This window comes from Rosa chinensis, chromosome 3 (assembly GCF_002994745.2).
Source record: "Rosa chinensis cultivar Old Blush chromosome 3, RchiOBHm-V2, whole genome shotgun sequence".
NCBI classification, from domain to species: Eukaryota; Viridiplantae; Streptophyta; class Magnoliopsida; order Rosales; family Rosaceae; genus Rosa; species Rosa chinensis.
The window spans coordinates 43,030,135-43,056,275 of record NC_037090.1 but is presented as its reverse complement, the minus strand read 5'-3'; the positions used below and the strand labels follow the sequence as shown (position 1 = coordinate 43,056,275).

Sequence of the window (26,141 nt, the reverse complement as noted above, 5' to 3'; positions counted from 1 at the left end):
CAACTTTTAAAAAGTGAGAGCTTCTAAAATAATAAATAACGTTATCATAGGGTTGTGTTTTTAGCACCGTCTGAGTTGAGATCCATGGAGGTAATGATCTTGATGTGCAACCGTTGAAAAAGGTTAGCACCGTCTGAGTTGAGATCCATGGAGGTAATGATCTTGATGTGCATCAGTTGAAAACCCTTTTTCAACGGAAGAAAATAGAATGTTGTATGATTAAAAAGTGAGAGCTTTTAAGTTTTGACTCACGGTAGAATGACGTTGTAAAAGATTAAAAAGAGTGACCGGGCCGGGCCGGGCCGTTCCTTTTCTTTGTTGAGAGTTAAGACCCATAATAGTTTGGGTGGTCCAAAATTACAAATCCTAGAGGATAAGAAGACGACTGAGCAGCTCAATTGTAATGAAGGCGTTCAACCTCACTCATCCATCTTCTTAGTCTCTCTACTGCTGATTGCAGCGAGTGAGTGAGCGAGCGACTAATGTATGGTATTGCTATGCGTCTGAATCTGTACATATAGACAGAGATGTCAATCTTATCATCTTCATCATCATTGTCAGTTGGGTGTTGCGATGCCCAGAAACACGCCAATGTCTCTTCCTCTTCCTCTTCCTCTTCCTCGTCTTTAATATGTTGTTCATTTCTGACCCCACTATCTCTTCCGCACCCCAAAAACAAGAACAAAAAGAAGAAGAAGAAGAAGCAGCTCACCCTGCTCGCCTTTGATGACATTGCCATGGGCTTCCAAGGTTTTGTTTCATGTCGTTTTTCTAAGAGAAAAATTCAGCTACCGTCCCCAAACTATTTTGCCAAGGCCAATTTGATACCCGAACTCTCAAAAGTATCAATGTGATACCCAAATACCTAAATTGGTATCAACGTGATACTTCCGTCCAAAATTTTGACGGCGCAGTCTGTTTGCTGACGTGGCAAGCACGTGGGTCCCAAAAAAAAGTGAAATGACCAATTTACCCTTTTTTTTTGTTAATTCATTTTTTCCTTTTCTTTTCATTTCTTTTTCTTCCTTCTTCTTCTTCGTTCTTCTTCTTCTGGGATTTTCTTCTTCTTCTTCTTAGGGTTTCGCGGCGCCAAGCAGCTTGGGGCTGAAGCTTCCAATCGAACCCGATACCGGTCGAAGAACCTGCTGGTGCTGAGATGATCAACAACCCGTCGGCGTAAATTGGGGCCGCCGAGTTGTTGAGCGAGACGAGGCGTTCAGCCTGAAGGTACCGTGAGAGAGTGGTCGTCGAGCATGGTAGCGATCTTGGCGCCGAACGGGAGGGACTTGAGTGATCAGACAGGGAAAGCAATGGGAGGAGGTGGTTAATCCACAGGAGTGCGAGGGAGATGGATTTGTAGCAGGAATTGGAGAGGATCTCGACGACGTTAGTGATGGTTTGGGCGGAGGAGAAGGAGAGGAGAGAGAGAGGAGGAGAGAGAAGAAGAAGAAGAAGAATAGCTAAAATGGCTTCCCTATAACTGGACAGCCTTCCCTTCGGAGACCGTACGTACTCCGCCTCGACGACCACTCTCTCACGGTACCTTCCGGCTGAACGCCTCGTCTCGCTCAACAACTCGGCGGCCCCAATTTACACCGACGGGTCGTTGATCATCCCAGCACCAGCAGGTTCTTCGACCGGTATCGGGTTCGATTGGGAGCTTCAGCCCCAAGCTGCTTGGTGCCGCTAAACCCTAAGAAGAAGAAGAAGAAAATCCCAGAAGAAGAAGAAGGAAGAAAAAGAAATGAAAAGAAAAGGAAAAAAATGAATTAACAAAAAAAAAAAATAGGGTAAATTGGTCATTTCACTTTTTTTTTTGGACCCACGCGCTTGCCACGTCAGCAAACAGACGGCGCCGTCAGAATTTTGGACGGAAATATCACGTTGATACCAATTTAGGTATTTGGGTATCACATTGATACTTTTGTGAGTTCGGGTATCAAATTGGCTTTGGCAAAATAGTTTGGGGACGGTAGATGAATTTTTCTATAAAAAAAAATAAGGGTAAATTGGTCATTTCACTTTTTTTGGGGACCCATGTGCTTGCCACGTCAACAAACAGACGGCGCCGTCCGAAATTTTGGACTGAAGTATCACGTTGATACCAATTTAGGTGTTTGGGTATCACATTGATACTTTTGAGAGTTCGGGTATCAAATTGGCCTTGGCAAAATAGTTTGGGGACGGTAGCTGAATTTTTCTCTTTTTCTAATATTTGACAACAACAACACTGTTTCTGTTCTAAATGTCGAGTTCACTATTCAGCTCCTCTGAAATATTGTTTTTTGTTTTCTTATTTTGGACAATAAATTTTCATGTACCGCTGAATTGTCATCAACTCTTTATATATACCGATAGCAAATTTTAAAATGATTTTCTCACCAGAAGGAAAAAGTTGATAACAATACTAAGCTTATTTGCATATTTTCTGATTATTCAATTATTGGTTCTCAAATATGCAGCAAAAGCTAGGCCTCCTATCAGCTTCCGCGCACAATATATGTTATCTACTACATCACATTCAACATCAACAGGAACAGCTAACTTGCTTGATATGGAGGAGCTCAGATTACCTTCTTTAGAAGTTAATTCTGATTCTTTGATTGCAAATCGACCATGGACATACACGGAGGTGAGAATAGCTCTGCACAAGTTATTCGTTTAAGGGACATTTGGTAATGTGTATTCTTTTTCCTCTTGGCTAACGAGATGGAGAAAAATATGTGGGCTAAAGGGGGAAGGGGGATGAGATACGACATTCTTGAGTAAGAAATGAGGGGGAATGCAGAAATCTAAACTTAGAAAGCAGACTATATAAATTGGTTTATGGATTTATATTTCATCAATCATTCCGTATACATTATATCCTCTATTCCTCACATCTATCAACTCTTATTTCACTATTCTCTCATTCTTCCATCTGTAAAAGTCAGGCATGTAAGTGTGACTAAGTGGCAACTTTGATATTCTATAGGAATGCTTGAAAATAGACTAGCAAATGTTGGAGCAGTTATCTCTGTTCAGCTGACTTCAGTTGAATAACTGCTGTATATTTGAATGGTTTTCAATGAATGAAAAGCTTAAACAAAAATATGGCTGTGCCTTGATTTTTTTTTACTCGAATTACAAATTTTCATCTTATTGATGGTCTAGTTGTCAAGCAACTTCCTGATTTCAAAATACCCCAGTTATGTTGTCACTCTGTTGAGTTTTTTGATGCCTGAGAAATGTTGAGCTCAAAACTGTAATTAGCTTTGATGTATATCTTCAGGCAAACTATGGAGCAGCTTTAGCTACTGAAACACTTCTTACAAGTGAAGAGGCTGTAATAGCAGCTGCTGCCGCTGAAGCTGTTACTCTTGCAAAAGCGGCTCTGAAGGTTGCAAAGGATGTGGCTTTGCTGGTTAGCAATAATCACTACACTAAAGCAGAAAGTTTATCTCCAGTTTCTCGTGGGACCAATGCCTTTCATATCAACTGGGCTCAGCATCTGGAAACTGAACAAACTCTTAGAATTGGAGATTCCATGGCATCTGAAACTGCACTGATGGAGGATCATTTCATTCAAATTGCCATAAAAGAGTCTGAAGATGTGGAGCCAGCCAATGAAGAATTTGAACTTCTGCAGGAGCAACTTTCCAACGGTATAGCTGCGAGATCAAGGCGCCAAACGGAAAGGAAGGCAAGAAAAGGCTGCTGCCAGTGTTGTGTCCGTGAAGTCTGGTTCAACCAGCCGAAAAAAGCGTGCTTCTTTACAAGACGTAGACCATTCTGATCCATTGCGTTACTTGAGAACAACTACCCATACTTCTAGACTTCTTACTGCAACTGAAGAAATTGAACTATCAGAAGGAATACAGGTATTACTTATATAATCGATTGTGATCTTGGGTGAGTTTTGAAACCACCCTGTTTATAACATTATAAACCTTGGAATATTCATTCATACTGCAACCTCCGCCTTTGCAAATTAGATATGTGCATAATAAATTTTTAGGATAGTGTTTTAACAGTTCTCACTAGTCATTCCGTACTCATCTTGTATTCATTTACTTTATTATGTAAATCTATCATTTTAATTGTCCATTATACCCTCTCATTTTCTGATGTTATTATGGGCAGCTTAAATAAAAGAGTGTATATGACTATTGGAGACTGTTAATAAGGATACCCTTAATTTACCTTTTCATAGCTGAGAGAATCCATGAAACTATTAGAAAGTTCAGTAATTTAAGGCAGACGTTCCTCTGAACTAAGAGTAAACTTATAGTTTCTGCAATAGTTGAAAAAAAAATTACATGTAGATGAGAACATGCACAAAAACGGCAGTCTCTAAACCAAGCATCTCCTACACATAACGACTTTTTTTAAAGAAAGCATCACTATTGTAAGAAGCTGTTTTAGGATTCATTTAATTGGAAGTGAAATTGGCACCCTCTTTTTTGCAGACCACACCTCTCTTCCTTTTTGCATGAATGCTTTATATAGCCATGGTTTAAATTTATAGAATGTAAGGGCTTTTGTTAGGAAACTTTGGATACAAATGACTATTTGGCTTTTGATTGATCTGATAGATATTGTTGTCGTTGAAATAGGGAAAATGTCAAGGAAATTATTGTCAACCTTAGAGGACTAATTACTCTTCTTGCAATTAAAGAGCAAATAGAATAGTCATTGCAATATTGTACAATTAGAAGTAAACTAGGAAAATATTGAAGTCAGTTCAAGAAGTATATAAGCATTCAGGAAAATGTTACTGTGATATTTTGACTTAGTTTGATTATTTTCTGATTTCCGATGCTTCAATTATCATTGTATATTTCAGGAACTTCTAAAACTGGAAAAGCTCCAGGAGGATCTTGCACAAAGATGCGGCACTCAGCCCACCTTTGCACAATGGGCTGCAGCAGCAGGAGTTGATCAGAAGACATTAAGGAAGCGGGTAAACTATGGTATTATGTGCAAAGACAAAATGATTAAGAGCAACATACGGCTTGTTATATCAATTGCAAAAAATTATCAGGGAGCTGGGATGAATCTTCAAGATCTCGTGCAGGTATTATTTTTATCTTATTGTTTAATTACATATAGTCACCCCTTTCCGATATGTAATTCAATAATGTGGACCATTCATTCTTTAGTTCTCTCTACAAGCATTATTTTTGCAAATAGTTAAACCAAATCCGTGTTGCCATTTGATTACTATCACTCTCATTCCAATTTTATCCGAATGAATTTGTTTGCCCAGTTTGGATGACCAAAGAGTTAACACTTTAGCTGATTTTTGGAGGGAAGATCCTTGCATAGGGATGTAAAAATGATAGTTAAGTCATTGATCTTTTAAATTACATGGTAGTTGAAAACTGTGGAGGTTCACAAATTTTAAAATATGCACAATCCTATAACTTTATATCTTTCTTTAAGATTTAACTTTTTCCAGAAATGATGGAAGAAATTCCTAAAGTTGTTCTTTTGAATTATAACTTCATCTTGTTTATTGACTTTCAGGAAGGATGTCGTGGCCTTGTAAGAGGTGCAGAAAATTTGATGCTTCAAAGGGTTTTAAGTTCTCAACCTATGCTCACTGGTGGATTAAACAGGCTGTTCGAAAGTCTCTTTCTGATCAATCGAGGACAATTCGTTTACCAGTGAGTCTTACTGTCATCTTGTTCATAATTCCTGTGGATCCTATTTGTAGCAATCATAACCTCTTGGGCTGCTAAGCACAATTTGCATATTCAATAGTTGAAAGTGGCTGCATTAAGCAAAACTGCGTAAGCTTAGGTCAGAAAGTTTTCCCGTTGGACCCAATTGTTGTGGGACCAACATAGGGTAGAAGTCATTGATTTTGAGTAGGGTATTGTCATTGTCATGATTCATATTCCAGCTGGAGTTGTATATTGTATTGCATGATTTTTAGTACTCTTGTTTTTAATATTTTTGGTAAAACAGTTTCACATGGTGGAGGCAACTTATAGAGTGAGAGAGACTAAAAAGCAATTGTATAGTGTAAACGGAAGACATCCTAATGATGAAGAAGTTGCAGAGGCAACAGGGCTATCGATGAAAGGCTTGCTGCTGTCTTACTGACTCCAAAAGCTCCTAGATCGCTGGAGCAGAAAATTGGAATCAACCAGAATCTTAAACCTTCGGTCTGTCCTATTCTACTTCCAATAATTGGCAACTTTCATCCTACATGTTGTCACCTGGTTGTGTTTAAGTGTTTATTTTTCTGATGAGTTGATGACTTTCTTGACAGGATGTAATTGCAGATCCTGACGCAGAAACAGCCGAAGACCTGTTGATGAAAAAGTTCATGAGACAGGATTTGGAGAAGGTACTGGATAGTCTCAATCCAAGAGAGAAGCAGGTGATCAGATGGAGGTTTGGAATGGAGGATGGGAGGATGAAGACATTGCAAGAGATAGGGGAGCTGATGGGTGTTAGTAGAGAGAGAATTTGACAAATTGAGTCATGTGCGTTCCGAAAGCTGAAGAACAAGAAAAGAACTAAACATTTGCAGCAGTATGTGCTTTCATAGGCTGATGGAGATTAAAGTGCATAACTAGCAGGCAGTTCTTATGAGGCATGTAGAGCCAGTGTTAATATTCATTTATATTATGGCTTCTTTTTTAATCTCAGAGTGGAAATTGTACTCTTATCCTTTTTGTAATACGAGAGTATTTGTGCATACAAACAGAATCTTTTGGATCAAGCATTTGTCATTCTTTTCATATACCAAAGTACTTGATAAAACACTCATATGGACAATCTTAAATTTTGTTCTATACAATGTCAGCTACTGTTTTTACTGAATTTTACATCTTTTTTTTTTATGGATATGTGCATGTTCTTCTGTTAAATTATATTTGGACATTCAAGATATGATTTTGGCACTTCATGATCGTAAGTTCAAATAAACGTCGAGCAGAACCTATACTGGAGCGGCCGGTAAGCCTTTTTTTATTACAAAAATACTTAGATCCAAACAATTCTACCAAATATCAATACCGTGCCACATCATCAAACTATTTTATTTTTGTTTAAAAAACTTTCAAATATACTAGAAGGATTTCTCCTCATTTAAATAAATGCTTACGCATTTGAATTTCGTAATTTATTTCATGAATATGGTTGAATTCCTTTCTTTTCCTTGCCGGTTCCTACAACTTGGGTTAAGAAAATCTTGACTTAGGTTCTAAGAATTCGAAGCAATGGAATAACTATGGTTTGGTGAGGTGTAAGTCGGGGCATTATTATAGGTGTCTCATATATAGGAATTCATTCAAGAAACATGTATTCCCTTCAAAATAGGAACAAATTTCTCTTCTCTAGCGATTGCCCAAGTCGATTTGCTGAAAACTTTGTTTGTTGTGTAATCTTCAGAGAGAACACAAGCTTCATTGTCATTCATACAGATGGTGCCAAATTGTTGATGCCTAAAATTGGTACCAAGAATTAATATGACATCGTCAAGATTGAGACCGACAATCCTCCATAACAGCTCAACATGACTAAGCTAGCGGTGTTCCAAACTATAATTTAGATGTGTGAAATGATGAATGGAAGCAAAAGAGAGCAACTCAAGCATTATAAGTAGCATGGAGGTGGAGTATGAGAGTGGTAATAGATCCCAAAATCAAGGGAAAAAAATATGTAAGTGATGGTGTAGGTTAGAATAGGTAATGATGAGTGAGAGATGATGATTAAACCTAAAACTTGATAGATTTTGAAGTGATGATGGTTGTGGACTTTTTGGGTAACAGGGAGTAGAGATGGTATGGGAAAGATGGAAGAAAGAATGGTTAATTACATATAAGTGCATATTTAAATGTTTTTTTAGCCATAAGGCCACCAACTAATTTTTTCCATCATAAGGCCACTAGATTAAAAAGGGTATTATATTTTGGATATAAAAACCAATATATTTACATAAATGCCACTAAAGTAAAAAGTCAACAATCATTCTCTCTCTCTTCTCCGGCGAGGTCTCCGGTCAACTCCGGTAGGTCTCCAGCCGACCTCCAGCCAACTTCGGGCAGGTCTCCGGCCGCCCTTCGGCAAACTTCCGGCGACCACAAAAACTACCATCACTAACACCAAAAGCTACTGTGGCTAACAACAAAAACTACTTTGATGAGATTTCCAGCAACCTCCGGCGATGTCACAAAAGCTACTATCACTAGCAATAAAAGTTACTGTCACTAGCAACAAAAGCTACGCTGGTGAAATTTCCAGCGAGGTCACAAAAGCTACTATCACCAGCAACAAAAGCTACTGTCATCAGCAACAAAAGCTACTGTCACCAACAAAAACTACACTCTCCAAAACCAAAAGCTATTATCCCCACCAACAAAAGCTATTGTCACCAACACCAAAAGTTACTCTCACCAACAACAAACGCTACTATTACCAACACCAGAAAGTTACTCTCACCATCACCAAAAGTTAGTCTCATCAACGCCAAAAGCAATAACCAAGCAGAACAAAAATTACAACCAAATAGAACAAAAGTTACTTCCCAAGATTGAGAAAACTATTCTCAGATACTAACAAAGCTATGAAAATGTAAAAGATACAACCAAAATAAAAATGTTACTGCAATCGAGAGAAGAAAACATATTCAATGATACAACAAGTATGCAGCGTTCAACAATGATATAACTATGTAAAAAAACTACTTTTATAGTTGTAAAAGGCCACTACCATAGTTGTGAAAATCTATTACAATAGTTGTATAAGGCCACTGTCAATGTTGCAATGCTACTGTCATTTTACAATGGTGACACTCTAAACCTGTAGGCATAATTTTGCCACCTTCACCGCGAGACTTCATTTCAACATTTCTTAGTTGGCCGAATGATCTCTTGGTCAATGGAGGTTTCAATATCCAAATTCACATGATTTTCAAAATCTACTACTACAAATGCAAAGGGGAAGAATTATGCAAGAACAAAGATATAACAAAATAGGATTAAATACTGTTTACTCCCTGAACTTTCAGGGAAAAAACAATTCAGTCCCTCCCCTTCTAATTTCACACGTTTACTCCCTGTACTCTAAAATTTCGGACCAATAGGTCCTTGCCGTTACCCTCCGTCCAAAAATCTCGTTAAACTGCTGACGTGGCAATTTTTCGGTTATAAAATGTCTATTATACCCTTAGTTCATCTTTTTTTTTTTTAATTTATTCTCTCTTTTATTTTATTTTTTTGATTTTTTTTCTTCTGTTTATCTGTTCTCCCCTCCATCCTCGTGCCACTGCCACCGCCACCTCCACGGTCACCACCACCATCACTACCCACGTTGCACTGCCACTATCACCCACACTTCCTTTCTCTCTTTCTACCAAAACCCATATATAAACTCTCGTAATCACAAACAATTTCCACAAAATCACAAACAATTTCCCAAAATCCAAAACCGAATTGGATTAGCCCCTAAATCCAAACCTGTCCTCTCCTTCACAGGCAAGGTCAAGGACTACGGCACCAGCCTCAAGCCAACACGACTAAGAAAAATCAACAGCAGCTTCCTTTCTCCTTCTTCCAACCCAACACGACTAAGAAATTCCAATTCCTAAACCTCAATTTTCCCTCAAAATTAACCCAATGCAGCGAAGCCCAATTCATTTCAGGGATGAGGCTGTGAATTGGGATCAGTCAATTTGGTGGGGTTGAGTCAGATGAGCCTCAAACAATCAAACTCATCTCTCGATTCAAACCCAGAAGCTCACCTTAAATTCCGTCGCCGACCTTGGCATACCTCTGTAGGAAGAGAAATGATTTCGTCGCCGCTCCGCCTTCGTCACCGTCGGAATCGGAGGCAGCGTCGGAGCTGCGGGAATCGATGTGAAAAACGAAGGTGTTGAAGTTGGCGGGTCGGGTTGGTTTGGTGGCTCTGGGTCGCTAGGTAGGTGAGGGGTCTCGGCTTTAAGGCGTCGATGACTGAGGAGAGAAGGAGGAAGAGAGAAGGAAGAGGGAGGAAGAGATTCTGGCGCAGCAGCATGGTGACAAGTGATGGAGGAAGAGAGAGAGGAAGAAGAGAAGGAAGAGGGTAAAATCAGAAAGCTTTAAGCTCCGATGTCGACTCTTAAAATAATAATAATAAATGGAAAAAAGCAAAAACAAAAAAAGAGAGAAAAGAATTAATTAATAAAAAAAAAAAAGATGAACTAAGGGTATAATAAATGTTTTATCCGAAAAACTGTCACGTCAGCACTTTGACGAGATTTTTGGACGGAGGGTAACGGCAATGACCTATTGGTCCGAAATTTTGGAGTACAGGGAGTAAACGTGTGAAATTAAAAAGGGAGGGACTGAACTGTTTTTTCTCTGAAAGTTCAGGGAGTAAACAGTATTTAACCCAACAAAATATTAGTATCTGATATGAAAACTAAAAACAGCAACGTACTGTTGCGCCGCAAACGTGACACTCTTTATCTAGATAATAAAAATAAGCAATCTAAAAAGCTAATGACCTAGCTAGGTAAAAAAAGTACTATAACACACGTACAAAGTTACTGAACCAGTAATAAAAAGCTACTGATATAGGTACAGAAAGCTATTATAAAACACGTACAAAGCTACTAGACTAGTAATAAAAAGTTACTGACATAGATACAAAAAAGTACTATAACATATATAAAGCTACTCAACCAGTAATAAAAAGCTACTAACAAAAATACTGATTGCAAAAAACCAGCTGATTATAAATGTTGATAATGTAACACAAATTCCAAACAAGAAATGTTAGAGATACAAAATCACAAGAAGAAGAAAATTGAATTTCATTCAAAATCATGCTTTTCTAGTTTGATAAGCTATTGACAAAATACCATTTGAAATCAATCAAAATGAAAACAAAAAAACTACTGTCATCAGATTGAAAAGATACTAACATAGAGAGAGAAAGCTACTATCACTGTGTTGAAAAACCATTGTAATACTTATAGAGTTACTGATTTAAAATCAATCAAAACGAAAACAAAAAAGCTACTAACATCAGCTTGATAAGATACTAACATAGAGATAGAAAGCTACTATCACTGTGTTGAAAAACCACTATATATGTTATAGAGAGCTACTAACTTGAAATCAATGAAAATGAAAACCGAAAAACTACTGACATCACCTTGAAAAGATACTAACATACGTGGAGAGCTACTATCCCTGTGTTGAAAAATAAATATAACAGTTACAGAGAACTACACACTTGAAATCAATAAAAATGAAACTTAAAAAAACCAAATCATTGGCGACATAGCAGAGAAAGAGAAGTAACACATAAATTGAAGTTCTATTTGGCACTTCAATCTCTCAATTAAAAAAAGCAAAACATGAGCCCGTAATTAGAAATAAAAAGAAAACTGAGTGATGATTCATACTTCACCCTCCTATTCTATCACATATATAGGATCATATAGAACCATACAGAATAATAATGAACCAACCTTGAGTATGTAATCTGTAACTACATTAGCCTCCTGCCCTTCTAATGATGCAGCCTGCAAAAGTTGAAAAGCAGTTCTAATTAGGTGAAAATGACTCTTTTAAGAAATAGGTTTGCATTAGGTGAAACATATATTACATACAGAAAGTACTAGAAGAATTAATTTTTCTCTTCCAGCCGTTTCATACCTTCATGTAATATCAAAATCTTTCTCTGGCATAATATTTGCCTCCTTTTCTCTCCTTGATAACTCTGCCAACATTTCTGAAAATTAGTTCTGTCCGTTTACTTTTTTGATTTGATAATTCCACTAACATCATCAAGGATTGGTAATGGATGCTTTCTAGTTGGAATAATGATGTGACAGAAACTAAGGAATCCCTTCAAATTTGACCAAGAGATCACTCGATACAAATCAATTATGATAAGAGCAACGACACATTGAATACAAATACAAATCATTGACACAAGATTACAATATCAAAACGAAGATTATATAATAAGATTACGAATATCAAATAAGAGCAACAAATCATGACATTGAGAATATCAAAAACGAAACACAGAATATGAAACAGAATACGAATCAAAACCACGGAGAAACTAATTCCATAGCTACGGTGGCGAAACACGAAGATTAAACAAATCAAAAATGCTACGAAACAAAACAATCAAAGATGAAGGCGTAAGAAGTTACACAGCAACAAGCTTCTTGCTCGCGACCACGAGTCGGCATATTTTGGACGACGTACCAGAGGAAGATGAGGACAACCAGAGCTGGAGGAGAAACCAAATAAGGCTATCGCTGACGGGGAACAATCTGAAGGAGAAGCGTCACCGATCGATGTGCCTGTCGGTCTGTTTCTCCAGCTCCACGCATCTTTTGACGTTTTGGACGACTAGCACAACATCACGACTCTACGGTCGCCGGTGACTCTGGAGATCAGGGATCGGTACTGGAATCTCATTAACAAATCAGAGGAGGGAGACGCTGGAGGGCGGCATCGGCAGACTTCAGCTACGATATGAGAGAGAGAAAGAGAGAGAGGATAAGAGATCTTTTGGCCCGATGTAGTTAGACTTGGTAGGTGGAAGGGCAAAATCGTCAGAGAATGAATAATTTGAGAATTCAAGTGGCCTTATGTGTACAAGAAAAATTAAGTGGACTTATGGCTAATTAAAGTTTTAAAATGACACTTATGAGTAATTTTCTAAAGAAAGATATGGTTGATTTGGAACCAAAAAATTTAGAATTTGGTTAAGATAGAATGATGGTGAATGAATGTAATAGAATAGATGCTATGTTACTCATCCTCCTTGCTCCTTCATGAATATGGTTGGAAAATACATGGCACCACCGTGAGTGATGGTGTGCCGCCACTTGTAGCTCCATTTGTGGTGGTTTGCCGGAATTTGAAAAATTTTGTACTACATTTGATCGTCATTCTTCTGGGCTCCAATTCTCCATGTCAAAATCCAAAATGGATGTTTCCTTCACTCTTGTAATATTCCTAGATAAATAAGAAAATGATTTAGTAAAAACTAAAATAAACTTAAAAACAAGTTAAATTCAAAAACAAGTTGACGGGATGAGTGATCGGAGACACACTAAGTCGAGAATGAGGTGATTCGGCGACGCAAAACTGTAACGTCCCGAACCTAAATTTACCCGTTTACTAGTCATTTGGACGGTAAACGATAACTAATTTCACTTTTTACTTTGTTTCGATACTTTTAGTGGCCCTAAAAGTTGACTTTTTGTTCAGGTCAAAATTTGAGAAAATGTTATTCATGAAAGTTGTAGAGGACGTTAAACCGAATGCGTGCATATGTGGTTCGTAAAAATCGGAGTTCGTATGCGAAAGTTATAAGCGAAATACTAAATTTACTGTTCATGGTAGATAGTATAAATTCAAATTTTTTTACTGTGGCCGGTAACTTTTTCTGACAGGACCCGCCCCGAATTTCACCATGAAATTCGAGGTGGCCCTGTGGGGCCCACCTTAGAAGTAACTCTACCGAAAATCCAGCAGAGTCACCCCTAAAAATGGACTACCCGAAACCTGTAGAAATACACTCACACTTCTAATAAATCGTCCTTATTCTTCTGGAGCCGCCCTGCTCCCCGAATCACAACAACTCCACAAGAAGTAACTGAAATCCGAATCAAACAACGTAAACCAAATACGCACGTGCAACTCACAAACTTTACAACATTTGTCCCACAGGTTATCAGAGCAATCTAAAAGAGAAAAAGAAAATAAATACAGGGAGGTGCAACAGTTAACCCACAATGAAAACAACAGCAGCAGATGCTATGCCTCGAATCCTACTAGGCCGAACCAGCTACTCTGCAGACTGGGCATTTGAAAACGAAGGGCCCAGGGGAAAAGTATATAAAAGCGTTAGCGTGAGTGGACAAAAATAAATAATTGTGAGAAAATAAATTTATACTTTCCCGCACATATTTTTTTAAAAACCCGATGCATGCAACAATTTAAAGAAACACAACAATTTTAGTTCAGCTCAAGAAAAACCGACTAGCCCCGCTAGTCACAACTGAGCAAAAAGGAAAGAATTCCGATACTCAAGAAAATAAGAGCTGGTTAGGGAATCGGACTAACCCCGCTAGTCAAAAATAATATAAATATGGGGAAAAGCATCACCATACGAAAGAAGGGGGCCTCTCGGGCTCGGGTCGAAGTGTCCCACACTCTGAAGCATCCCATGCTCTGCTCTACTCACCCACGAACACATAGTAAGCAGGGAGGAGTACTAATAGGCTAGCTAGCAATAAATTATATCGACCCAGGTCTGGTGGGTAAAAACCATACGAAAATCGAAAATCAGTAAGGCTTCCCCAATATCTCACAAGAAGGAAATAAAATTCTCATGACGTGGCCCCGCACGCCAAAACATTCTCGAAATAGAAATACAATATTTAATTCCGGAAATTATCTCTGAAAATAATTAGCCGAAGCTCAATATAAATCATAATATCAAATCGAGCATAACAAACTTCAATTCGGATTTCCAATTGACATAGTAAATAAAATATTCAAATCCATTTAATATGCTCGATAAATTAAAACAATAAATTAAGTCACTAAATCATTTCCCAAATCAAGATCAATAATCATCAATAACAATTTCCCGAAAGTAAATTATAATAATATGATCATTAATTAAGTAAATACTTATTTCGGAAAAATCAATTGCATGCATCAATATTTAGAAAACAAAAGTCCACTCACAGTATACTGCTAACGTGGTATCCAAGCGTAAAGATCCTCGTCAAGTGATGAGTCGGTATCTCGTCCTCAACAATTAAGGAGAAACTTGAACTCAAATGGTGAATAGTAACCCGAAATTTCAAAACTTCGATTTCTCCTCTACACTGCAAATCGTGGCTCAAGGCTAGGGGATAAATGATCCTTGGCAAAAACCCGACCTTTGACGCTGGTTTGATGGCCGGAAATGGCCGGAATAGCCGGAAATCGACGAAAAACCCAAACTGCTACAGTAGACTTCGTGGCTTAATTCCGAGCTCCTCCGGTCGAATCACTGCAAAACACCACCACAAGCATGACAAGGAGGAGGAGGCGAAGCTACTGACACCAACCTTGCACCACCAGGTGGCCGGAAAAGGAGGAAGTGCTGGAGCTGCAGATCGCCGAAGAGAGAGAGAAAAACGCGGGGGAGGAGGAGAGAGAGAGAAAAGAAAGTTACCGGCCCCCAACAGTAAAAATTCAAATTTATACTTTCTACCGTGAACAGTATCATGAACAGTAACTTTAATCTTTCACTTATAACTTCCGCATACGAACTCCGATTTTTACGTACCACATATGCACGCGCTCGGTTTAATGTCCTCTACAACTTTCATGAAGAACATTTTCTCAAATTTTGACCCGAACAAAAAGTCAACTTTTAGGGCCACTAAAAATACCGAAACAAAGTAAAAATGAAATTAGTTATCGTTTACTGTCCAAATGACTAGTAAACGGGTAAATTTAGGTTCGGGACGTTACATTTTCTCTCTCCCCTTCCCCGCGTTTTCTTCTTCCCCTCCCCGAGCTATCGCTCTCTCTATCCCCTTCCCCGCGTTTTCTTCTTCCTCTCCCCGAGCTATCGCTCTCTCTCTCCCTCTCGCCTGCAACTCCGGCCCTCTTCCTCCTCCGGCCACCTGACGATGTAAAGCAAGCATCTTTGGACTCGTCTCGGCCCCCTCTAGGCGCCTGTGGTGGTGTTTTGCGGTGGCTCGGCCCGAGGAGCTCCGATTTGAGCCGTGAAGTTCACTGTAGCAATTCGGAAGTTTCGTCGATTTCCGGCGATTCCGGCCATCTCCGGCCACCAAACCGGCGTCGAAGGTTCGGTTTTTGCCAAGGATCACTTGAGCCACGATTTGCAGTGTAGAGGAGGAATCGAAGATTTGAAATTTTGGGTTACTATTCACGATTCGGGTTCAAACTTCTCCTTAATTGTTGAGGACGAGACACCGACTTATCACTCGACGAGGATCCTTACGCTTGAATACCACGTTGACCGCATATTGTGAGTGGACTTTGGTTTTTTTAAACAATGATGCATGCATTTAATTCTTGAATTAGCGCTTTATTTAATTATCATATTATCTTTCGAGCATATGATTGTTTTCGGATTTTGATTTCGATTTATCTCAGGGAATTACTTTCATTGTGGAGTTTCATTAAGTGATTATGAATTATTTCCGGTTGTGATTTTCGGATATTAATTTTGTTATGCTCGGATTCGAATTTATAATTTATGTTTATTTTCGACGATTTATTTTTCCGAGGCGAGTTTCCGGAATTATACTTTTTAATTATATTTCTATTCGTCGATTTGAGAGATTTTTGGAAATGGGATTTGCTTATACTAATTTCCGGTTTCGGTTACGGATTTGTGAATATTTGGCGTGCGGGGTCACGTCATTGTAATATACTTACTTTCTCGTGAGAGATTGGGGAAACCTATCAGATTTTATGGATTTTGAATGTTTTTCCTTCACCATACCGGGGTCCAATTACTAGGTCTCCTCCTCACTTACTTTGTGTTTGTGAGTGGCAGTTGAGGTAGCTTATTCTCCTCCTCACGTGAGTGGTAGTCGAGGTTGTTAGTTCTCCTCCTCACACAATCTATGTGTGGGTGACAGTCGAGGTTAGGGGTTTCTTTACCCTACACGTTTGGTGAAATCTCTTCCCCATAATATTTATTATTTACCTTGGCCAACGGGGCTGGATCATTTCATTTCTTACGCTCTTTTGAAGTTAAGGAAATAGATTGTTCTAAATCTGCATGCATCGGAATTTCAGTTAAAAATTAAATGTGGGAAAGTATACATTCCTTTTTCTTTACAATTACTTATTTTTTTGTCCGCTCACGCTAACGTTTTTATATACTCTTCCCCTGGGCCCTTCGTTTTCAAATGCCCAGTCTGCAGAGTAGCTGGTTCGGCATAGTAGGATTCGGGGCATAGCATCTGCTGCTGTTGTTTTCAGTGTAGGATAACTGTTGAACCTACCTGTATTTTATTTTTTCTCTTCCTCTTTTAGATTGCTCTGATAACCTGTGGGACAAATGTTGTAAATCTTGGGAGTTGCACATGTGTTTTGGTTTATGTTGTAAGACTCGAATTTCAGTTGCTTCTTGTGGTGTTGGAGTGTTGTGGGGAGCAGGGTGGCTCTAGGAGATTATGATGGTTTATTAGAAGTGTGAATGTGTTTTTACAGGTTTTTTGGTAGTCTATTTTAGGGGTGACTCTGATGAATTTTTGGTAGAGTTATTCCTAAGGTGGGCCCCACAGGGCCACCTCGGATTTCAGGGTGAAATTCGGGGGCGAGTTCTGTCAGTTGGTATCAGAGCATTAGGTTGTTAGGTTCTGTAGACTTCTTTCCTTCCTACTACTTTATATGCTTAGTGGCGCCTAGTACCTTCCGAGTGATGGCCCGACCGCGGCGGATCCCCATCATATACTCTTCGGTGCTAGTATGTTCATTAGGTATGTAAAGTAGGTAGGTTAATGTCCTAATTCTTGAGCTTTGTTGTCCTTCTCTTCTCCAGGTGCTATGTCTCCTAGACGCCAAACACATAGGGGGACTCCTCCTGTTGAGGATGATGAGCAGATACCTAGGAGGGTTACAGATACTTTTGGGCAATTCTTTCGGCAGATTGCCGCAGTACTCCCCGGTTCACGTACTGACTATACTGTGGAGCGTGCTAGGAGGAACGGGGCTCAGACTTTTGCTTCCGCCACCACACCTGTAGAGGCTCAGCGGTGGCTTGATATGATGGAGAGAGTTTTCTCCCAGATAAAGTTTCCAGAGGATAGAAAAGTGAATTTGGCAGTACAGTTCCTTGAGGATACCGCCTGGCATTGGTGGACTGGTGTTGTCAATAACCTTGCAAATGCTGGCCCGATGACATGGGATATGTTCAAGGCCCATTTCTATGGACGGTACTTTAGTGATGCCCACCTTAATCGGATGCAGGACCAGTTCTTGTGCTTGGTGAAGAGAGATCATCAGTCAGTGTTGGAGTTTGAGCAGGAGTTTCTTTCCTTGGCTCACCATGTGCCGGATTTAGTTCATACGGAGCAAAGTAAGATTCGTAGATTTGTCCAGGGACTTGGAGGAAAGTTTAAGGATAAGATGTTAGGCACACCGTACAAGAGTTTTGGTGAGGCAGTATCTTATGCCATGGACATTGAGTCGAACTCACCTGCTGGGTTTCACCCTAGGGATCCTGGTGGTCCTAGCCAGGGTCCATCTAAGAGAGCTGCTTTCACTTCTGGTTCAGGATCTTCTGGAGGTGGTAGACGTGTTAGCTCAGATTCGATCACCCTATCTGATTTTGGAGGACTTAATATGGGAGATGGTCAGTCTAAGTGGTAGTTCAGTGACGGCACTAGTCAGTATGGTGGTACCTCAGGAAGGTTCCATACTCGGAGTGATCATCCCTAGCGTCAGACGAGGGATGTGACGTGTTATCAGTGTGGACAGCCAGGTCATTACAGGAGGGATTGCCCTACATTGACTCATGGTGTTACTCCAGATGTCGGTCAGGGTTCTAGTCACGTATCAGGAGGTTCATCTAGCGGCACCCCCACTAGTTCTGCCAGGGGCGGCACTCAACGAGGTGGTGGCCACCGTGGACGTCCTACGACTCAGACGAGCCTTCATGCCATGTTCCAGCGAGAGGATCATGTTCCTCTAGATACTCATGACGGTATGACATTCTTTCCCTTGAGTGTTTACTTATATTGTTTCACCGGGGAATGCGTAACCAATAGAGTTGGTTTAGTTAAGCCTTTATTCGTTCGTGTGAATTTCGAGGACGAAATTTTTATAAGGAGGGGAGATTGTAACGTCCCGAACCTAAATTTACCCGTTTACTAGTCATTTGGACGGTAAACGATAACTAATTTAACTTTTTACTTTGTTTCGATAATTTTAGTGGCCTTAAAAGTTGACTCTTTGTTTGGGTCAAAATTTGAGAAAATGTTCTTCATGAAAGTTGTAGAGGATGTTAAACCGAGCGCGTGCATATGTGGTTCGTAAAAATCGGAGTTCGTATGCAAAAGTTATAAGCGAAATACTAAATTTACTGTTCATGGTAGATGGTATAAATTCAAATTTTTTTACTGTGGCCGGTAACTTTTTCTCTCTCCCCTTCCCCGCGTTTTCTTCTTCCTCTCCCCGAGCTATCGCTCTCTCTCTCCCTCTCGCCTACAACTCCGGCCCTCTTCCTCCTTCTGCCAACTGACGACGTAAAGCAAGCATCTTTAGACTCGTCTCGGCCCCCTCTAGGCGCCTGTGGTGGTGTTTTGCGGTGGCTCGGCCTGAGGAGCTCGGATTTGAGCCGTGAAGTTCACTGTAGCAATTTGGAAGTTTCGTCGATTTCCGGCGATTCCGGCCATCTCCGGCCACCAAACCGGCGTCGAAGGTTCGGTTTTTGCCAAGGATCACTTGAGCCACGATTTGCAGTGTAGAGGAGGAATCGAAGATTTGAAATTTTGGGTTACTATTCACGATTCGGGTTCAAACTTCTCCTTAATTGTTGAGGACGAGACACCGACTTATCACTCGACGAGGATCCTTACGCTTGAATACCACGTTGACCGCATATTGTGAGTGGACTTTGGTTTTTTTTAAACAATGATGCATGCATTTAATTCTTGAATTAGCGCTTTATTTAATTATCATATTATCTTTCGAGCATATGATTGTTTTCGGATTTTGATTTCGATTTATCTCAGGGAATTACTTTCATTGTGGAGTTTCATTAAGTGATTATGAATTATTTCCGGTTGTGATTTTCGGATATTAATTTTGTTATGCTCGGATTCGAATTTATAATTTATGTTTATTTTCGGCGATTTATTTTTCCGAGGCGAATTTCCGGAATTATACTTTTTAATTATATTTCTATTCGTCGATTTGAGAGATTTTTGGAAATGGGATTTGCTTATACTAATTTCCGGTTTTGGTTACGGATTTGTGAATATTTGGCGTGCGGGGTCACGTCATTGTAATATACTTACTTTCTCATGAGAGATTGGGGAAACCTATCGGATTTTATGGATTTTGAATGTTTTTCCTTCACCATACCGGGGTCCAATTACTAGGTCTCCTCCTCACTTACTTTGTGTTTGTGAGTGGCAGTTGAGGTAGCTTATTCTCCTCCTCACGTGAGTGGTAGTCGAGGTTATTAGTTCTCCTCCTCACACAATCTATGTGTGGGTGACAGTCGAGGTTAGGGGTTTCTTTACCCTACCCGTTTGGTGAAATCTGTTCCCCATAATATTTATTATTTACCTTGGCCAGCGGGGCTGGATCATTTCATTTCTTACGCTCTTTTGAAGTTAAGGAAATAGATTGTTCTAAATCTGCATGCATCGGAATTTCAGTTAAAAATTAAATGTGGGAAAGTATACATTCCTTTTTCTTTATAATTACTTATTTTTTTGTCCACTCACGCTAACGTTTTTATATACTCTTCCCTTGGGCCCTTTGGTTTCAAATGCCCAGTCTGCAGAGTAGCTGGTTTGGCATAGTTGGATTCGGGGCATAGCATCTGCTGCTGTTGTTTTCAGTGTAGGTTAACTGTTGAACCTACCTGTATTTTATTTTTTTCTCTTCCTCGTTTAGATTGCTCTGATAACCTGTGGGACAAATGTTGTAAATCTTGGGAGTTGCACATGTGTTTTGGTTTATGTTGTAAGACTCGGATTTCAGTTGCTTCTTGTGGTGTTGGAGTGTTGTGGGGAGCAGGGTGGCTCTAGGAGATTATGATGGTTTATTAGAAGTGTGAATGTGTTTTTACAGGTTTTTGGGTAGTCCATTTTAGGGGTGACTCTGCTGAATTTTTGGTAGAGTTATTCCTAAGGTGGGCCCCACAGGGCCACCTCGGATTTCAGGGTGAAATCCGGGGGCGGGTTCTGTCAAAAACGGTCAGGGTTGGGGTGCTCTAAACAGTGCTTAAGATTTTTTATAATTAGCTAGCATAATTTGGAGCACTAGGTGTTAAATTTTTATCCTCCATTTTAAAATTCTAGTTAAAGCGCACTTTTTTTTCGAACAAAATTAAAGAGGCACTTAAATTCAGCATATGATCGATCGATATTAAACGTAATATGAATGCATACGAGATATTATACATTCACATATGTGTATGTCCAAAAAATGAAGTCGTGGATTCCTACTTTTTAATAGTAATTTTTTTTTTTTTTGGCAAGTATTGATTCGTATTTGCACGTCAATTGTGTATGTTATTGGATTGAGGGACTTCGACTTGTCACTAAATTCGAAAAGATTTTTTTATTTTTTTTCAAACTTCAATATGATTGAACATATCCCGGCTTTTTTTCTTAGTTGCTTTTCATTTAGAGATGCATGCTTACCTAAGGGACAATTTTTAAGGGAATGTGAAAGACAAGTGAATCTGACTGTTGAAATTTTTTTATAGTTTTAAGTTGTTACAAATTTAGATTTTAAATTTAATACATGTAGTTAAGGTGCATTTGTCATTCATTTGTCTTTTAAAACTGTTCATTTGATAAATAAGACTGTTCATTTGCCCAAAAAAATAAATCATTATTGCTAATTTTGTTCAAAACCTTGGTTTTTTGGGCCTATTTCACCGAGTATATCGACAAGAATTAAAATAAAATTGGAATTGTGATTGTGACATTGTGGGGAACGAGATGTTTTATTTTTATTTTTATCTTTTTTTTTTGTTGGGAAAAAGAGATGTTTTAATTATAAAGGGGAAAAGAAGAGGAAAGTAAGAGGAAACAAAGAAATGTAATGGTTCGTTCAGTCAGCAGAAGAAAAGCAGTTGTCTTTCCAAAAAGAAACAATATTTCCAGGTATGCCGCTCCTCTGACTGCTGCCGCTCATTTTTCTCACTTCTTTTTTGTTTCCTTGTTTTTGTGGTTCATTTTCGTAACTGATCTTAAATTGTTTTGAACAAATCAGATGTGGTAATAAATTCGTGCTGGGATATTATGATCAGTTTTTTCCTTTTTTGAGAATGATTATGATCAGTTTTTAATCGTTACAATTTTGGGTTTTTGGTTTTTGTGTGAACAAGGAACAGTTTTGGGTTTCAGATCTGTTAAAAGATACCAGCTTGTGCGGTTGATTCTTTTCTGCATCATTATGAATTTTTTGTGGTTGTTAGCTCAAGTGAGTGTGAAGTGAGTTTAGCCGAGATTTCATTTTCATTATTTTACACGTTATGTGAAAGTAATTCCCACTTTGGAATATCATTCTTAACCTCGCTTCGATAATTGGAATACTAAACAACTTTGGTTGATATTTTTGTTTTTTTTTTTTTTTTTTTTCCAGCAACAAAATGGTTTCATAACCTTGGCTTGATGCGCTATTGTGTAGTTTCTATGTATGTCTAATTTTTAGGTTGCATTCTGCAGGAAACTATTCTGCACCGCAACTCAGTGCCTGCAAATTTGTACTTAATCTGTTGAGTATTCTGCTCTTGAAACAATTACGGTTTCCCTTTAGAGATTGATATTTGGGTATTCGAAAATTGTTTCTGTTTCCCTGGTACTTTTAAATGGAACACAGTTTAGGTCAAGACTCTATTCCTGGGTTTGGGTCATTTGATAAGTCTAGGGTTTTGGATGTAAGGCCTTTGAGGCGTCTTGTTCCTGTATTCCCCTCAGCTTCTAGTAATTCTTCATTTTCAACACCCCAAGGTGCCGCTTCTTTTGTTTGTGCTTCTCCTGCTGGTCCTTTCCCACCCGGGGTTTCCCCATTTTCCCCCTTTTTCATTTCATCAGAGTCTCACAGGCCGCTCGAACAAAATCTTCAAACACCAAGTAGTATACCCAATGAGAATCAACCGTTTGGCTTCAGTAATTCAGTATCTAATGCAATTCCAATAAATTCCTTTAGGAATCCTCCTCCACCCTCAACAGCTGGGGTAACCCCCAACCAGAGTACAGGAACTTCGAATGGAGGAGATACTACACCTTCGAGAAGGATTACTAGAAGTCGTGTCCAACCACAACCACAACGTGGGGTTGCGGAGGAAGATGGTTTTAGTGAGAGCGTTGTTGATGCAGAAAATACAAGGAAGGTCGGGAGGCCAAAGGGTAAGTTTCAGTCTCAAAAGAGGACACGGGGTGGCCAGGACATTAATGTTGCCTTGCCTGATGTTGACATTGATGCAATAGTTGATAATGTTCTCACCTCATATACCAATACCTTGAGACAAACTGATGGCAACAAGGAATCAGTTGGATATGCACTCATGTGTTATGATCTGCTACGAAGAAAGATTTCACAAATTAAAGAGATGAAGGAGGGGATACCAGGAGTGTCAAGAACAGGGCGCTCTGATCTAAGGGCTGGAACTCTCTTCATGAATAAGGGAGTTAGGACAAATGCCCAAAAGAGGATTGGTACAGTGCCCGGTGTTGAAGTTGGGGATATTTTCTTTTTCCGAATGGAATTGTGCTTGGTTGGATAACACACTCCAACTATGGGTGGGATTGATTATATGGGAGTCAAGAACAGTTCAGAGGAAGAGCCCTTAGCATTGAGCATTGTTTCTTCTGGAGGGTATGAGGATCATATACAGGATGGGAATGAGTTGATATATAGTGGCCAAGGTGGGAATGCCGGCAATGATAACAGGAAAGATAAGGAAATAAAGGATCAGAAGCTTGAAAGGGGTAATCTAGCTTTGGAGAAACGTTTGCATCGGGGTAATGATGTAAGAGTAATTTGGGGTGTTAAGGATGTTTCTAATCCAACTGGGAAGGTATATGTCTATGATGGTCTATACAAAATCCATGAATCATGGGTAGATAAAGGGAAGAGTGGTGGCAATGTATTCAAGTACAGATTGGTAAGATTACCTGGACAGCCTGAAGCGTTTACATTATGGAAATCAATTGAGCAATGGAAAGAAACAAATACTACAAGGGTTGGATTGATATTGCCAGATCTTACTTCAGGGGCAGAAACTTTTCCCGTTTCTCTTGTAAATGACGTAGATGGTGAGAAAGGCCCTGCACACTTTGCATATATTCCTAGTCTTAAGTATTCAAAACCTGTTAATCTTACAGAACCTACTGCTAGGTGTAATTGTACCAGTGGATGTCTCCCTGGTAATTCTAACTGCCCTTGCATTCAGAAAAATGGAGGTTATCTCCCATATACTGCAAATGGGCTTCTTGTGAACCAAAAATCCTTATTACATGAATGTGGTCCTTCCTGCACGTGCCCTCCTAATTGTCGTAATCGTGTGTCCCAAGGTGGCTTGAAAATTCGTTTGGAAGTGTTTAAGACTAAGGATAAAGGTTGGGGTTTGAGGTCCTGGGATCCCATCCGTGCTGGTGCTTTCATATGTGAGTATGCAGGGGAAGCTCTAGAAAAGCTTGGGGATGACCGTGCAGATGATTACTGTTTTGATGCTAATCGTACTTGTCAGCCACTGGGAGTTCTGCCTGGTGATTCTAATGAGACTCCAAATGTCCCTTTTCCTCTACTTATAAGTGCAAATACTGCTGGAAATGTTGCTCGCTTTATGAATCACAGCTGTTCTCCAAATGTGTTCTGGCAACCAATTTTACGTGAAAATAAAAATGAATCGGACTTACATGTTGCGTTTTATGCGGTTGGACGCATTCCTCCTATGACAGAGTTGACTTATGATTATGGGATGATCGCTCATGAGAAAGCATACCAGAGGAAGAAAATATGCCTTTGTGGGTCAATAAAGTGTAGAAGCTTCTTTTACTAAAGGCTTGTTAATGGGTTTATCTGATGATGAAGGATGTTGATAATTTCAACTTGTTGAAAAAGGTGATTTAGTTTGTTACTGACTGAAACTCCTTATGTTCACTATGCTTTTTCTTGTTTATTAGTGCAAAATTCTTGCTAAAGTAAGTGGACTGATTGGCTTAAAAGCATAAATAAATTCAGGCAAAAAAGCATGTATCACAGTGTTCATAAGTATCTGATAGTTTAGGTCCAGGACTCAGAAGGTTATGTCTTTCCCTCTATTATAAAACCTGTTATGTATTAGCATGAGATATGTTGATTTTGTCTAGATGCTTCACCTATTTGAACTTATAAGACATTATATTATAGGAGAAACGGATAAGTAATAAGTTCCTTGAAATTTTATTAGGATAATGGATTGAATGTGGTGAGTTTTGGTTGAAAATTTTACATTAAAATTTGGGCTAAATGTTGTTTTGTACCCTGTGGTATTGATCCAACATCGATTCAGTCCCTCAACTTTCAATTTCATCAAAACCACCTCTGTGATATCATATTCTCATCCAATAAGTCCCTCCGTCGGGATTCCGTCAATTTCAACCGTTAACTGCTGACGTGGCATTCCAACTCAGCAAAAGTGGGACCCACATGGAAGTCAAATACCGAAAATAACTGTGGCCAACCAGATATGGAAAAATTAAAAATAAACTCTCAATTTTGCCGTTGGGGAGACTCGAACCCACCCCATCACACATGCAAATGAAAGCCCTAATCACCATACCACTTGCACATCATTGATATACTTCAAACAAAATAATATATATCTGATACCCAACCGGATATGAAAAAAATCCAAAATAAACACCAGATTTTGCTTTTGGGGAGACTCGAACCCACCCCACCAAATTGGCAAATGAAATCCCCAACCACCGTACCAATTGCTGGCCATTGACATATTTCAAACAAAATAATATATATCTTGATACCCAATCGAATATACCAAAAATCCAAAATAAAGTACAGATTTTGAGGTTGGGGAGACTCGAACCCACCCCACCACGTGTGCAAATGAAGAGCCCAACCACCAGACCACTTGCATCTGTTTGGTATGCCCCAAACAAAAATATATATTATTTTTGGATTTTTCCATATTCGGTACTCTGATCTATTATTTTGTTTGGAATTTGTCATTACCATATCCGGTACTCTAATCTATTTTATATATATATATATATATATATTATTTTGTTTGGGGCATACCAAAAAGATGCAAGTGGTCTGGTGGTTGGGCTCTTGATTTGCACATGTGGTGGGGTGGGTTCGAATCTCCCCAACACCAAAGTATGTGGTGTTTGTTTTGGATTTTTGGTATATCCGATTAAATATAAAGATATATATTATTTTGTTTGAGTCTCCCCA

At 39.1% G+C, this 26,141-nt stretch overlaps 1 protein-coding gene, 1 long non-coding RNA gene and 2 pseudogenes across 3 annotated transcripts; 3 read left to right on the top strand and 1 right to left on the bottom strand.

Moving 5' to 3' along the window:
• The first annotated feature begins 527 nt into the window (after nucleotides 1-527).
• On the top strand, nucleotides 528-6,715 carry LOC112194605 (annotated as a pseudogene).
• A 755-nt stretch (nucleotides 6,716-7,470) lies between these two features.
• On the bottom strand, nucleotides 7,471-12,524 carry LOC112192498. 2 transcript variants are annotated; one of them, XR_005808264.1, is made up of 4 exons: nucleotides 12,149-12,524; nucleotides 11,640-11,703; nucleotides 11,453-11,506; nucleotides 7,471-8,182 (listed from the first exon to the last, which is right to left on the bottom strand). It is a non-coding gene; the product is annotated as an uncharacterized LOC112192498 (long non-coding RNA). The 2 variants fall into 2 exon arrangements; XR_002933537.2 differs by lacking the exon at nucleotides 7,471-8,182 and having other exon boundaries at nucleotides 9,144-11,506; nucleotides 12,149-12,522.
• A 5,013-nt stretch (nucleotides 12,525-17,537) lies between these two features.
• Nucleotides 17,538-18,362, top strand: LOC112194604. The gene has a single exon (XM_024334822.1). It carries the CDS (start codon nucleotides 17,538-17,540, stop codon nucleotides 18,360-18,362), a length of 825 nt encoding a protein of 274 aa, XP_024190590.1.
• A 3,388-nt stretch (nucleotides 18,363-21,750) lies between these two features.
• On the top strand, nucleotides 21,751-24,842 carry LOC112194769 (annotated as a pseudogene).
• Nucleotides 24,843-26,141: the final 1,299 nt, after the last annotated feature.